Raw genomic sequence first — 14,146 nt, forward strand, 5'->3', positions numbered from 1 at the left:
ATATATATATATATATATATATTATTAATTAATCAATATTTTTGATTAATAAGTCATTCTCTTTTGATTGTAGCATGTTGATAACAAGCATGAATACAACTGAACTTAAAAAGCACAGAAAATAAACCATTATCCCATTTAATTTTGCATATTATATTGACATATTATGCCATAAACAACTATTAATATTAGCAGCTGAGAACTTGTGAAAGAAAATCGCCTTACTTTTCGGCGTTTTCGACAACAACACTATTTTCCTTCTGACTTACTGTAAAAATCATTCGGGCCAATCTGACGACACCGTAAAAATAACGGAAATAATAATAAATGGTATAATAAATATATCATATACGCAATATTACGCTTTTTATTGACGTCGGGTATTTTACTTGCACTAATGAACAAATCAATAAAGATGTGCATTATAAACAAATCTATATTCTGACGTAAACGATAGAGAAAAGCATGACACGATGTCGCAGATAGCTATTTCCTAAAGCACCTCGTAACGCGCTGTGACGCTGTCGTCTTTCGCTCCAGCGCGCTGATAGCAGACAACAGCTTACTTCACGAAGACCTTGAAATCCGGAAATACTCGGAAGACGCCCGTGCTGGGCTGCTAACGCTGTCGTGGTGCTGCCATCTCTGAAAGTGAAGGAGGTTGCTAGTATCTCTGTTTCACTTTGAGCAGGATAATATGCAGGACCGAAATAATGGACATACGAACGCCGGACGAACAGACAACGCGAGCTCACCTATAACTCAGTGACAGAAATAACAAAAGCCCCAAAAGACAGCTGCTTGACTCGAGGATACTGTTATGAGTCGTCTGTAGTTTCTGCTCCGCCCGGCATGAGGATTTAGCGAACCTGCCCATATGCTCCAGAATGGAGAAAACAATATATTCAATACGAGGTAAGGGTTATACTTTTTTTCCCTTGGTACATGTAGTTCGTAGATTTGCATCCCAGAGATTGTAAAGCAACTTGGAGAGCAGTAAGAGGAAAACTTAGGCAGGTTATTTGATTTGAATAAGTTATAGTGCGAGTATTAGTGCAAGCTTTGAAATATTGTTTGTTATTATTTATATATACATATAAACGTAGCAGACATAAGTAGAAACAATAATGTGTCTGGAAAACAATTACTAAATGCTTTTTATTTAGTTATTGATTGATTTTTTTCGCGATTTTTTTTTCTATTAAAATATGATAATCTACTAATTATTCATCAATCAATATACATATATATATTATTTATCTTTTTTTCTCGTGGTTCTTTTGATATTTTTCAATGAATCTGTTGTAGTTTTTACATCCAGACATTTTTATGTTTAAAATGTATTTATTAGCATTTTCCTTTTTTATATTTCTCTGAAGTTCATAATGATTTTATTCTTGCTTATTGGACACTCAAATAGTCAGTCCACCTGGAGCAATCCAAACACCTGCCTACACGCTTAGTGACAAAGATCACATGTATATGTATATAAAATCTATGTATGTAATTTTTTTAATATAATAGAATTATAAAAGTTACATTACGTAAAAACCTTACCTAAAGTTATTCTTTTTTTAGGATTAAGCCAGGAAGGTCATTTGATGGTAATTCGTTTGTCTTACCCACTTTATGTATATGGCAATGTAATTTGCTGAGTGTAGGAGCAAAATTCCTTATTTCTGCAGTAACATCTTTCTTTCTTCTGAATAAAATTTTTAGAATGAAGGCTTGCTACAGCATTTAATATTTACAATAGTATTGGATTTCTGATGTAGCATTAAAATAACGTCATGAAAGATACTTCCACACTATATAAGGCAGGTTTAAAATGCACTTAATTTTCTTACCATTCATAAAAGGTTTAAAACAGCTGCAGTCCATGGCTTTCAGTGGTTTTCAACCACCTTTATTTTTATGAATTATGGAACAAAGAGGCTCTGAGAGATTCATGCTATATCCATCACTAAATATAACATGCCCTACCATCAAGCCTCTGCCTAAATAGTATATAATTCCACTTGAAATAAAATATAATTAGGAAAAACCTTCTCAATTCAAAAATTAAGCCATTATTATTTTTATTATTATTACTATATAGAGCGCTATGCGTGTAATTACTTTTTCTTATTCTGTTTTTATTGACCTCTAAACAAGTGGATGAAAAACGTTGAAGTAGTCATTCTAACTGTTGAATAAATGAATGACTTCATGCATGATTTTAATCTGATGTTGGTTTATTTATTGTTTCTGTGCTGTGAAATTATTGACTGCACCTTAGACAATAAATCAATGGTATTTGTTGTGTGATGGTGGATGGTCAGAGCTTCAGCATCCGCTCTTGGTGCACAAAGGAGGAGAAATCCTTTGTCTGGAGCGCTGAATCTGTAATCAGACGCAGAACCAGACAAACATGAACTGTAGGCAAAAATATAAACAATACGCATTTTTTCCCAGAAAAATTGCCTTATAAGAATCATTCTAGTATTTTTTTTTTTGTTGTTTTGTTTTCACGTAGTTTGGCAGATTGATCAATATTGGATCATTTAATAGAAATGGATGCATCTGTTGCAGATATTCTCAGGTGCTTTAGTGAATGCTGCCCTCTATGTCTGTTGCATCTAAGATTAATCTCAGTCGTCTTTGGGTGGACTTCGGTGTCAAACCTCAGTTATTAGCTGCATGTGTCAATTTGCATGTGCAAATGAACTGCAGTGAGATTCGGCTTGATCTGTCAAGGACGGAGACAAAAGGACTCAAGGAAAATTTTCATTCATAATGATCAACCTCCCATTTGATACTACCAGGAATGTATGGATATGCAGCTGTATTTACAATGTTTACATGACAGAGATATATGATTAGCAATATCCTTTCTGGCGCTGTACAGCCTTATCAATGAACTGTCTGGCTCTATTCTTTACATGCGGTGATAGATTGTGCAGAAGTGGGAGGCTCTGATTTTCATGGCAAGATGAAGACGAACATCTTTTTTCAACTGCGTTCGATACAATATGATCCACTGCAGCTCTGTCTTACGGAGTGTATCCCAAAGAAAAGCAGAATTTATTATTGTTTGGTCACTGAAGTCCTCTGTGAGCAGTTAAGCCGTGATTACTAGATGGACTCAGGTCTCTCTCTCACCTATTGCTTTGCTGCCTGTGGCTGACAGTGCCGTAGAAAGTCAATGGGAAGCAGCCCCACAGGCTCTACAGTAAAATAAAACTAGAGTCCATAAACTGATTTTCGGAACATTATAAAGAAAAAGAAAGTGAAAAGCTTCCTCTGCCCGTTCTTTAAAACTTTGAACTATGTGTGTTGTTCAATACTTTACGTAATGTCTTCAAAAGCAAATGTCCTTGAAATAATTGTGACTTATTGAGTGATTCGCATGCTAAGGTAGAAAGAAGGTTGCAGTAATAGAAAGGGTGAAGGAAAGTTGATGACACACTTAGTCTCCCAGTTGATAAATTGACAAACTGATTGAGTGATAAATTAATGAGCTCTCACACTCCGGCTTGTGCATTTAAAGTAGCTGTAGTATCTTTAGTTTTTAAGGCTGATTAAGAAGGGAGAAAACGAACGTGAAGAAGGTGGTGTGGCATTCAACCATTACCTCTGGAACACCAGAGGAACATCGTTATGGTTGTCAATTAAACAATCATAATGTATATTTAGCATCTTATAGTTGAAACGACTTCATCAGGAGATTCATCTCATGTCAGTACTGATTATTGTAATGTGCTAATTAATTTCTGCTTAATTATAGAAAAGCAATACAACTCTATTAGAGAAAAAAATGACTGGTGGAGGATGGTGAAGTATATTCAACACGTTCACTTGTGTGTGAATGCTAAGGTGTTGTGGGGTGGTTCCTAGGGGGTCCAACATGCATTTTGAAGTGTTCTAAAAGTAGTTGGTTGTTGGGAGGTTGCTACTTCTGAGTGGTTTTCTCTATGGTTGCTATGTAGTTCTTGGCAGTTTCTTAGGCGTTGCTGTGCTAGATCTGAGATGTTCTATGTGGTTGATGCTCTGTTCTAGGCAGTCAATCCCTAATCAGGGCTTAGATCCTTTTAGAGATGGAGGATAAGATCAACATCTTAAATCACAATAGGCGTAATTTTATAACTATATATATATCACAATATAGATATTTTTGCTTTATACACTGTCTTTAAATAAGGATATGACCACAGTCTTATTTTCACAATAATTATATTTCACAGTAACAATATTTTTCACGATAATTATTTTTGCTTTAAATAAGGTCTTTAATATGTGAAAATTTTTATACCGCTTGAAATTTCATAATTATTGTCACCAGTGTCAGTTATCGCAAATTCAAGAAGTTCTTGCTGAAGACAACTATCTGCAGTTAATTAAGAATTGGAAACTAGTTAAGTTGGTAAAAATCAACTGTATAAATGAGCCTATTTTCAAAAAAGTGGCATGTTTTTAAAAAAATATTTAATAAATCACTAAAGTTAACAACAATGTGGCCATGAGCAATAGTTCTAGTGATATTTGCCTTGCTAAAAATATAATATAGCTTGTTTTGAGCGTGCATACAGTATATTTCTTCAAAGCAGCAGGTCTGCTTACTGGCTGGGACGTATGGATCTTGCTGGCTGACTTCACAGACCTGCTGTTCACACATGCACTGACACACACTTACACACACAAACACGTATACACACAGGGACTTGCGCTCCCTCTCCCACTGGGATGACATCTGCTGTCAGGCTCGCTGGACATAAAGATCTGCCCAAACCTCACGCAGACTCATGCACACATATTTCTGGAGGACAGGCAGATGTATAGAACAAATGTATCCTGGTTACAGTCTTTGGTTGTATAACTTGAATACTCTAGAGAGCACATCTAGCCTTTGTGTCATCATCACCATTGCCATGGCAATGCCGCCATCTTGATGATTCTCTTATTTCATTGGTTGACACACTGGCCAGGCTTTGACCTGAGTGTGAGATTTGGTTATAGTGAAAAGAAGTGTTCACAGCATCTGTACAGCCCCATGTTAATTGGCTTTGGTTGACGTTTCCCCTGAACGAAGGATGTCTGCTTAGCAAATAAATGTTCTTGATTGTGATTTGTCTTTTGTTGGCGTCTAGATATGGATTTCAATCTATGCTATATATTGACTGTGCACTTCCTGCACTGACAGCAGCTTATGTAGTAAACTGTCAGATAATGTTTCATCCCCTGTGCTAAATGTTTACACTCCAATAGATTTCATTTTATAAAGAAGTGAGTCTGTAAACTTCCACTGTAGAAGTGTGTTTTAATAAAAAATGCTTTATAGATATATAAAATGCTGAATTAACTTTTTTATTTTTCGTTTTACAATTTACCTGACAAAATTTGTCTATATGTATAATGTATTATTTTAATTTACATGTAGAATTTATAATTGAATATTACTATAATAATTACAGAACGGGTAGAAATGGATTGAATTGTCCTTAAAATTGCAGTTGCACTTTTAAGCAAACGTTCTGAAATGAGCAAACATTTTTAAAGCATACCTGTCAACCTTTTAAGATGCTTTTCACTTTTTTTATTATGACAGTATCTTCAATGCCACCCTGAAAATCTGTTTTGTTTTTGAATGTATGAAACTGCACCAATTACCAGATTAACCTTGCTTGCATGAAATCAAAAGCATTGAAATGACTAAAACAGCCCAATAGTTATGTGTTTTACAGCCAGAAGTATCTGGAAACAGACTTTGCATAATCGTCCAGTGTTTTTCATTATCTGCAAGGTTAATGGCATGCTTAGAGAAATATGTAATCATATTCCCAAGGAGGCGAAAGTTACCATTTCACTCAGAGTTTAATATTCATGTTTAAAGAAACAACAATACCCATATAACATGCTCGATCAGTGTTTGAAGTAACCTCAATTAGCCTACATATCCAGCCAGGTCAACTCTCTTTGCCATGACAAGTTGCCTTAATAGAATATGTAAGACTTCTGTACATCATTGCACTATTGACCTGCACCATAAGATTGTGATCTCATCATTGCCGTATCTATTTTTCTGACGCAGGCTTTCAAGGAGATGCTTTATGCGGCCCAGGACCAGGCCCCATCCATAGAAGGTAAGGAAACTCCCTTCTAAACATGCAACCGACCAAACCCTTTTTCCATTCTGTACTCGTTTCCACCACCCTAGAATGAACTCCTACTATAAATAGAAGAAATTTCAGCACTGCCGCATCTCTTGCAAGACAGTGGGGCAGCTCGGCATAGCTATAATTAATACAGGACGTCAGATGTCCGCCGAGGCGTGAGGTTGACAGGGAGTGCGATGGGAAAATAGTTTATCTGAGGCACTGTCGCAAAGAAGTAAACAGAGTTCTTTGGTTTCAAGTCATTGAGTCTCAAAGTGACGAAGCATTGATGTCATACTAATTTAAATGAGTCTGTTACCTCTGATTTCCTATTTGGTGGATGTTTCTAGGTAAACATTTGGTTAGAGACATTAGTGATGAAGTTTTATGTCTTGCTTTCATGTGGCGTTATATTACGTGACAAAGTATGACCCAACATGCTTTGCTGTGACATGAAATGATATGATGCCAGCATGAATTATTGTTTAAAGTGTCCTCTGAGACAGTCAGCTGGATCACGAATGATTGGATGTAAGTTTTTGCCAGGGAACAAGACTGAGCAAGCCATTCATAACAGTGCCAGACACCTGAAGAAGGTCCACACAGTTTGGCATCCGTCTTTTGGAGAACTAACAGCAAACAGCCCTCAGGAGTGTGTGTGTGTGTGTGTGTGTGTGTGTGTGTGTGTGTGTGTGTGTGTGTGTGTGTGTGTGTGTGTGTGTGTGTGTGTGTGTGTGCTGTGTGCGCATGTATGTTTATAGGGTCCTGTCACACTAAAGAAGAGATGTTCTTTCCAGTCAGTGCTTCTGTATGTCTCTGTCAGACTTTGTGTGTGTGTCTGGCAGGCCACTTTGACCTTGTTTTTGGAATTCAGGGTTTCGTTGAGGTGGGAAATGAAAGCAAAGTTGGCATGTCTGTTCGTCAGGATAACAGATTTATTGTGTTTAAAACGTTTTGGGTGGAAAACAGGAAAATGGCTGAGCTGCATTTTAACTGGGTTTTGCTGACTGGCATACAAATAATCCACAGGTTGCTTGTAACTGTGATTTACTCAATAAAAACACCTGCATTGTAATTATTAGTGGTGATTTCTGTGGCAAGAACCTTATACTTACGGTTAGACATTTGAACTTAAATTTAGTGTTAAAATTCATCCCACAGATTTGCTCATACAGCTTATTGCAAAGAGTGTGCTATTACTTTTTGTAAGCAATCAGACTTGTGTTTTTGTTTGCCAGGAAGAGGATGAAAAATGGGTGAATAATTAGATGTGCAATATATCTCTATCATATTGGTTATAGGCCAATAATACAGACTTTATTGGTTAGTGAAATGTGAATGCTTATTTAATAATTTTTTTTATGTTTAAGTCATTGTTGTTATCTTAAATTTAAAGTTAATGTTTGCACCCATTTTTTATTATAACTGTTAAATGTAATCTTTATTAGATTTCAAAATAAATATATTATACTGTACATTGTAAAGTTGGAATGCATAAATACAACACTTTAGGAATTTTAATAGCAGTAATGTATCTGAAAATAATTACCGGCTTGTTGTACAAACCAGAATTTAGTCAGTGAATCTCTAGACAAAAACATTGTAGACATACACTTAAAGGAACACTCCGCATTTTGAAATAGCTCATTCTCCAACTACCCCAGAGTTAATAAGCTGAATATACGATACAATACGATAAAACTACAGAAGAGTAAAGTTTTAAATAGGAAAAATGTCAAAACTCTGTGGTCATTTTTGAATGCGATATTACCGGTCTAATTGGATTCAGTGATCTATGCTAAGCTATGCTAAAAGTGCTATCGCCAGACCCGGATATTGGCTGAATGGATTCAAATGGTAAAACTCATCTTTTAGCTCTGGGGTTGAGTTTTACTGTTTTTGGAATCTACTTTGCCAATCTTGGTAGTTATATTGTGTATCGTGTATTCAACTTATTAACTCTGGGAGTTGGAGAATGAGCCTAGTGTTCCTTTAAAGTAAATTACACATATAATTACTCAAGTAATACCTAGGATCTGAATACTCTGGAAGATCCATTGAAGAACAATTGTGATATCATGTAACTACTGGATTAAGCTAGTTTAAGTCTTAATGGTAATGTGGCCAGTATATGGTATTATAATCAATGCCAGTGTCTAAATCCAGCAGATAAGAATTAATCCATAAAGATCAATGGCTCTCTCGCTTCCCAGCATTCAGTTGAAGCCCCACAGTGTCCAATATCAGTACAGCTGTGGTGCTGTGGTCTCTTCTTTCTTTCAAAACCGCTTTGATGTCCTCTACAGGGAAAGTGGATGGATGGAAAATGAAAGAGAGGAAAAATAGAGTAAAGGAATAGGCAGACTTATTGAAGCACCTGTCTCGTGGCTTTTATATTAAGTTTCTTGTCTATCAAAACTCTAGTAACATGATTTGTAAGGCTTAACGCAGTAGTTTTTCACATATAGGTTTGCAATGTCAGAATCTGTTGCGATCAAGTGATGATTTTATTAAATAAACCTCCCATGAAACACTAATTACCACAGCTAGATTTATGAGGGAGCTATTTTTTTCTTCTTCACAGTCTGCAGAGTATAAGAAAGAGGAGTTTTGATATTCTGTGAACACACTGGTGCCCCAGGAGGCAATTTATTGGGTTATTACGGCCCTCTTTCTCTCTCTCTTTCTCTCTGGCCTGATCTGATATAGTCATATTGAAAGCTCAATATTGAGAGAGGGGCAGTTCAAAGTGTCAGCATTCCCTTTCAGTGTCAGGAACACAGATCAGCTCAGTATGCTAACGTGTTCAGCTACGGAAATAAGCAATTGAGGTCCCTAATGGTTCTGAGGTACGTGAGAGTTTTTGTAAATCCTTTGAAAGACAGAGGATGAAAGATCACTGTAAACTTGCCTTATGCAAGACCCCTTTGTGACAAAGTTAGTGTACCAACACTTACCTAACCTATTTCAATGCATTTTAAAGGGAACCATGAAAAAGTAATCTCAGAATGTAAAGCAAGCTCAGTGATATACAAAACTATACAAAAGCATTAATAAAAATGATTTGGCCTAATATAAAATGTTGAACACTGAGTTTATTTAAAAAATTTTTGGCTTATTTGAGAAATGGTTCATTAGCTTAGCAGCATGCTAACATAATTAACTGTGAGCAGATTTGTGGCAAACAAAGCTCATTAGCATGTAAATATGAACTTGAGCCAGAGGGTTTGCCAGGACACAATTTTTTTTGTAAGGGAAAGGAATGGTTCACCCATGGTTACCTAAAGGTCATCTGACTCCCACTATAATGTTATTCATAACGTTGTAGTCCTGCCTTTCAGCTTAGCTTGCCAGTTTAACACTCGTCAGTGTAGCTGTAATTGAGGTGAGTGCATTCAAATTGGCTTTGTGTGCACTTTCTAAGACTTTTATGGATTTGTAGTCTCATGCTGTATTTAACCTGCACTGTGGGCCTTTTGTCTGAGCCCAGAGGTTTAATTAAAGACGAGACAGCAGTGAAGGAAATATGAGCACTTGCTTTCTTTTTTAGCTTGCTTAATTTCTTGCTTGCTTGCTGCTTCTGGTTGGCCTAAGCAATTGAGATGTGGATGTAGATATAGATGCATCCTTATTGATCTTTATAGGAGGAATGTAATTTGACACAGCATGCATGAATCAGTGTTGCCACGTCCCCAGTTTCCCTGCACATTTGGGCTAGTTTAACTGTTGCCGCAGGTTGCTTTTCATGTCTTTAAGCAACCCAATTAATGTGATAATGTGTTAAAATAATGTTAAATGAAAAAATTATTTAAAAATTATTTTGACCCCCAGAATGCAATCTTTACCATGGAACCACAGGTCTATTTTGTTTTGAAAACCAGGCAACACTGAGCAGCATATGGAGGAAGTGAATATTGCATGTCCGAATCCAATGATTGTGCAACAGATGTGTCCTTTGTTGCCTATGATATACTATCCTATGCATTCAGTTTTGCCACATTCAAGGTAAAAAATAAAAATAACATATTAAACTTGAGGTCAGTTTGATGTCATTTCTAGTGAGAAGTTAGTAACAAAATCACCAAAGATCTCCGTTTTCTTGTAAATCATTAAACCTTTAAGCTGCCATTGGGGCTAGTTCACACTGAACACATTTTTCCATTGCACTGTGCTACTTTCCATTGTTTTTCTATGTAAACCACATAGATGGATAACTATGCAAACAATAACTACAGTAACAGACAAAAGTGAGTGCAATTTATTCTTGTGAAAGTTAGGAGCGTAGCAAGCAACAGTGTAGAAATATCTACAATGATACTTGATTATATTTTAATATGGAGTGTCATAGCCACATTGAAATTTATGGAAAATTGTGCTTATTTTGGTTAGGAACTGTACATCAGGCTGTATGAATAATAACGTTTTTTTCTTTGGTTGTTTGTTTGACATTATATATATATATATTTATCTATATATATATATATATATTTATATATATATATATATATATAATGGCATACATTATTTCAGCTTCTCATGATTAAATCACTTTTCACAGTCCAGTCAGTTCTAGAATCAAATAAATAAAATCAACAAAATGTGTATATTTCTCCTGAGTCTCTTTGTGCCCCAGTCTGAAATCTCTCTTTTTTTATGTTTCTGTCTTTGTATAGACAGATTCAGGACTCATTCCCATTGAATCCTCCAGCCTTTCAAGGTTTAATGATTCTCAATCAATACTGGCAAAAAAGCAATTGTGCGCATCTTCTTGTACTCTATAGGTTAAGCTCCCGGTTGGCTGGCCGCTAGGGCACACCTCCAGTAATCCAGTAGAGCGAGAGATATGAGGTGAAGCGATCTTCCATGTTGGAATGAACGCAGGGACATAAGAAAGCATCTAGTATAGAGCCCTGTTCTCTATAAGACTAAAAACTAGGGAATTAGGTGACCTTGGGTCTTCTTTGTGTAGGTCACATATGCCTTGCAAAGATTTGTGAGACAACTGCATTTAAATTATTTTTCTACACTGTAAAAATGCTAGTTTTTTTTACAGAATAAAAACTTAAATGCTACTGCAAAACTACTGCTACTGTTTTTATGTAGTTTCAAGAAAATTGCATTTTTTAGTATTTGAGATTCAAAAGCTTTAGTAAACTGGAAAATGTGCTATAGCAGCTAATGAATAGTATCCCACAAAATAACTTATTTTCGTGTTGCAAAATAAGGTGGAAATTGGAAATTGTGTTATATTTAACTTCAATTTTTTTTACTGATTATGACAGAACAGAATGTATATATATATATATTATTATATATATATATATATATATATATATATATATGTATATGTATATGTATGTATGTGTGTGTGTGTGTGTGTGTTGTATTTTACACTCCCACAGCTCATTTAGAGCTGAGTAGGGCTCTTGTCATAGGGAGCTGTGAACAGCTTGTTGCCTGCTGAGAGAGCAGCTAGCGTAATTAGTGTTTGGTGCTCATTCTGATCAAAGAGCAGCAAACGGCATCATTCTCTTATTTCCACTTTAAGTCTGGACACAGTTCACACGCACACACACACACACACACACACACACAGGGGTTATGATAAACCATGGTTGTCTGGTTCATGTTGGTTGTCGTGAATTTATTATCCATTTATGTTATTCAGGCACACCTGATGCACAAATGATTCAGTGCACATGCATTCAAAAAGATCAGACCACATTTGCCTTTCATCCGGGTTTTTGTTTGTTAATTAATCAGGTATGAATAAGCCATTTAACAGACCATCTGGACTACCTACAATTCCTAAAATGAATACAGGGTTCATATAACCCAATTAACTGAAGCCGTTGCATAAATAATAACGACATTTTCCTTCAGTTTTCTGTCCCTCTATCCTGTTTTAGCCTGCTGTTTTGACAGACATGTGGTGGCTTATTTTAAGTGTAGGAGGTCTTGTTGTTGTTGTTGTTATTCAGCACACGTGTGGAGGTACCGAGTCTCTTATTAACACAGATTCCGATCGGGGAGCTTTGGGAGTGCGTTGTTCCCCGGTTGTGCTGGCCCAAGGACATGAGGCCAGGCAGAGGCCACGTTCAAGGGGGCCGCTAGTTTGGCAGAATCAGCACGACGCCAACCCCCCATACTCTGCATTATTGATGGACTTCTTCACAAGCTGCCACTCAGATGTGGTGCTCGATGCTAATTGTGCACTAGCTGGGTTGTTTTTACTTCCTTCTTGGCGGAGAAACAAACACGGTGTGATTTAAAAAAAAAAAAAAAAACACTGAGTACATTTGTTTTGAATGTAGTGAATTTGTTCTGTTTATAAAAAGCATTTATGCTAGGGGCTGCACGATTACGACAGAAATCATGATTGTCAATTATTCCCTTAAAATTGTAAATCGCTTATTAATTACAATTAACACAATTTACACTGAATGATGTTTATACCATTGTTTGAAGCAACTGCATTCCATTTTTTTTACATAAAAACAAACAAGCTGACAACATTTTGCTTTTCTACAGTATTAAAAAAGTGAATCTATGAGTGGTATTATAATGTTATACTAAAACAAAAATTAAAACAATGGAAACACCCTTAAGATAACGTGTAGAGAGAAGAAAAACACATCTTAAGCACTCACTTTGAACGATTATTTGCCGCTTTAAACGATTACATAATTGTGGCATCTGTAATTGTAATTGCGATTAAAAAATTTATTAATTGTGCAGCCCTACTAGTGATATTTGTAAATTGGATATATTAGTGCAGATCAAATAAACTTGCATTTTCAGTGTTTAACTTCATTGTAAATTCAGTGGTAAATAAAGTAGAGCAGTACATGATTTTATTTATCTGGAATTGACTTTTCAATAAATATTTAACTTGATAAATCCTGCGCAGTAAACCATGGACACTTAAGCACATTTAGGCATGGAGGAACATGAGATTTAGACAAGTAGGAGAGAGTGAATAGTCAATTTTGATTTTGCGTTGCCTTTTAAGACTAATGCCATGAGCTGTTATACTAAAAGCATTGGAGATGAGCAAAAAATGGGTGCATTTAAGTGAAATGAAAGCTTGCCAGAAATGGTTGCTGAGGGACAGGCATTATAAAAACAGAGCGAGCAAAAAGAGTATAGTAATATATTACAAATCTCTTCCTCCTGTACTTCAGTGAAACATTTCGGAACAGAACAGGACAGGATGGTTTGAAATCTGCTATTGACAGCCCGACAGTCAACAGAGATAGAGTCTGTAGGAGAATCCCACATCTCATGTTAAATGCAGTGGCCTCAGCTACAGTAGCTTAGAGCAGTGAACCCCAAATCCAGGAGAGATGAAAGTCCATCCATTATTCATCTGTGAATTACATCTAGGCCGAACGTTGTGGGGATTGTCAGGAGCAGAGTGAGGACGGGGGGAGGGGAGGACAGGAGGTTATGGGAGGCAGTGGGAGTCAAGGTCTTATTTGACAATGTGCACTTAAGCTTTTAAACATCTGAGACAGCACATGATGGATGCACGTACGGCTCGCTGTTTCAATATCCGGAAGCCGCAGAATGCTAGCCATAAAGATAAATGGAAAGATACGTTATTAAAAGAGTTAGCACATACTTATTACAGTCAATGCAGTGTAGGCAGTAAATGATTTGAGACTTTGCTTGATGTGTAGCTTGAAAATGTAGGTTCACTACGTTAAAGCGACGGATAGAATCATCAAGTGTATTATCAAATATTTTCATTTTGGCCACTATGACACATTGACATTTAGCAGGTTATTTCTTCCCTTTGTAAATGAATCATGGAATATATTCTACTTTTAAAAACAGACTGAGTTTATTCATTTTCTGTGTCATACGGGAATAGAGACATAAGCTGCTCTGTAATGTTTGTTTTGTCGAACACATTCTCTTTGATTTATATGCACACACATATGTGGGTACAGTGTCTAAGGGAGGAGGTCGAAAGGAAACTATAGGAGGCGGCTGTGATACCATATGCTCAG

At 36.3% G+C, this 14,146-nt stretch overlaps 2 protein-coding genes across 2 annotated transcripts in view; one reads left to right on the forward strand and one right to left on the reverse strand.

Moving 5' to 3' along the window:
- xpr1a (xenotropic and polytropic retrovirus receptor 1a) overlaps positions 1–14,146 on the reverse strand; it is a 181,081-nt gene that overhangs the window by 70,204 nt on the left and 96,731 nt on the right.
- The window catches only part of LOC122350510 (xenotropic and polytropic retrovirus receptor 1 homolog), a 49,235-nt gene continuing 35,964 nt past the window's right edge, over positions 876–14,146 (forward strand). Inside the window, 2 exon segments of the mRNA XM_043247047.1 lie at positions 876–915; positions 6,068–6,119. Coding sequence (XP_043102982.1) covers positions 6,080–6,119 — 40 coding nt within the window. The 5' untranslated portion in view covers positions 876–915; positions 6,068–6,079.

The sequence above is a fragment of the Puntigrus tetrazona genome, chromosome 8 (genome assembly GCF_018831695.1).
Source record: "Puntigrus tetrazona isolate hp1 chromosome 8, ASM1883169v1, whole genome shotgun sequence".
Taxonomy (NCBI): domain Eukaryota; kingdom Metazoa; phylum Chordata; class Actinopteri; order Cypriniformes; family Cyprinidae; genus Puntigrus; species Puntigrus tetrazona.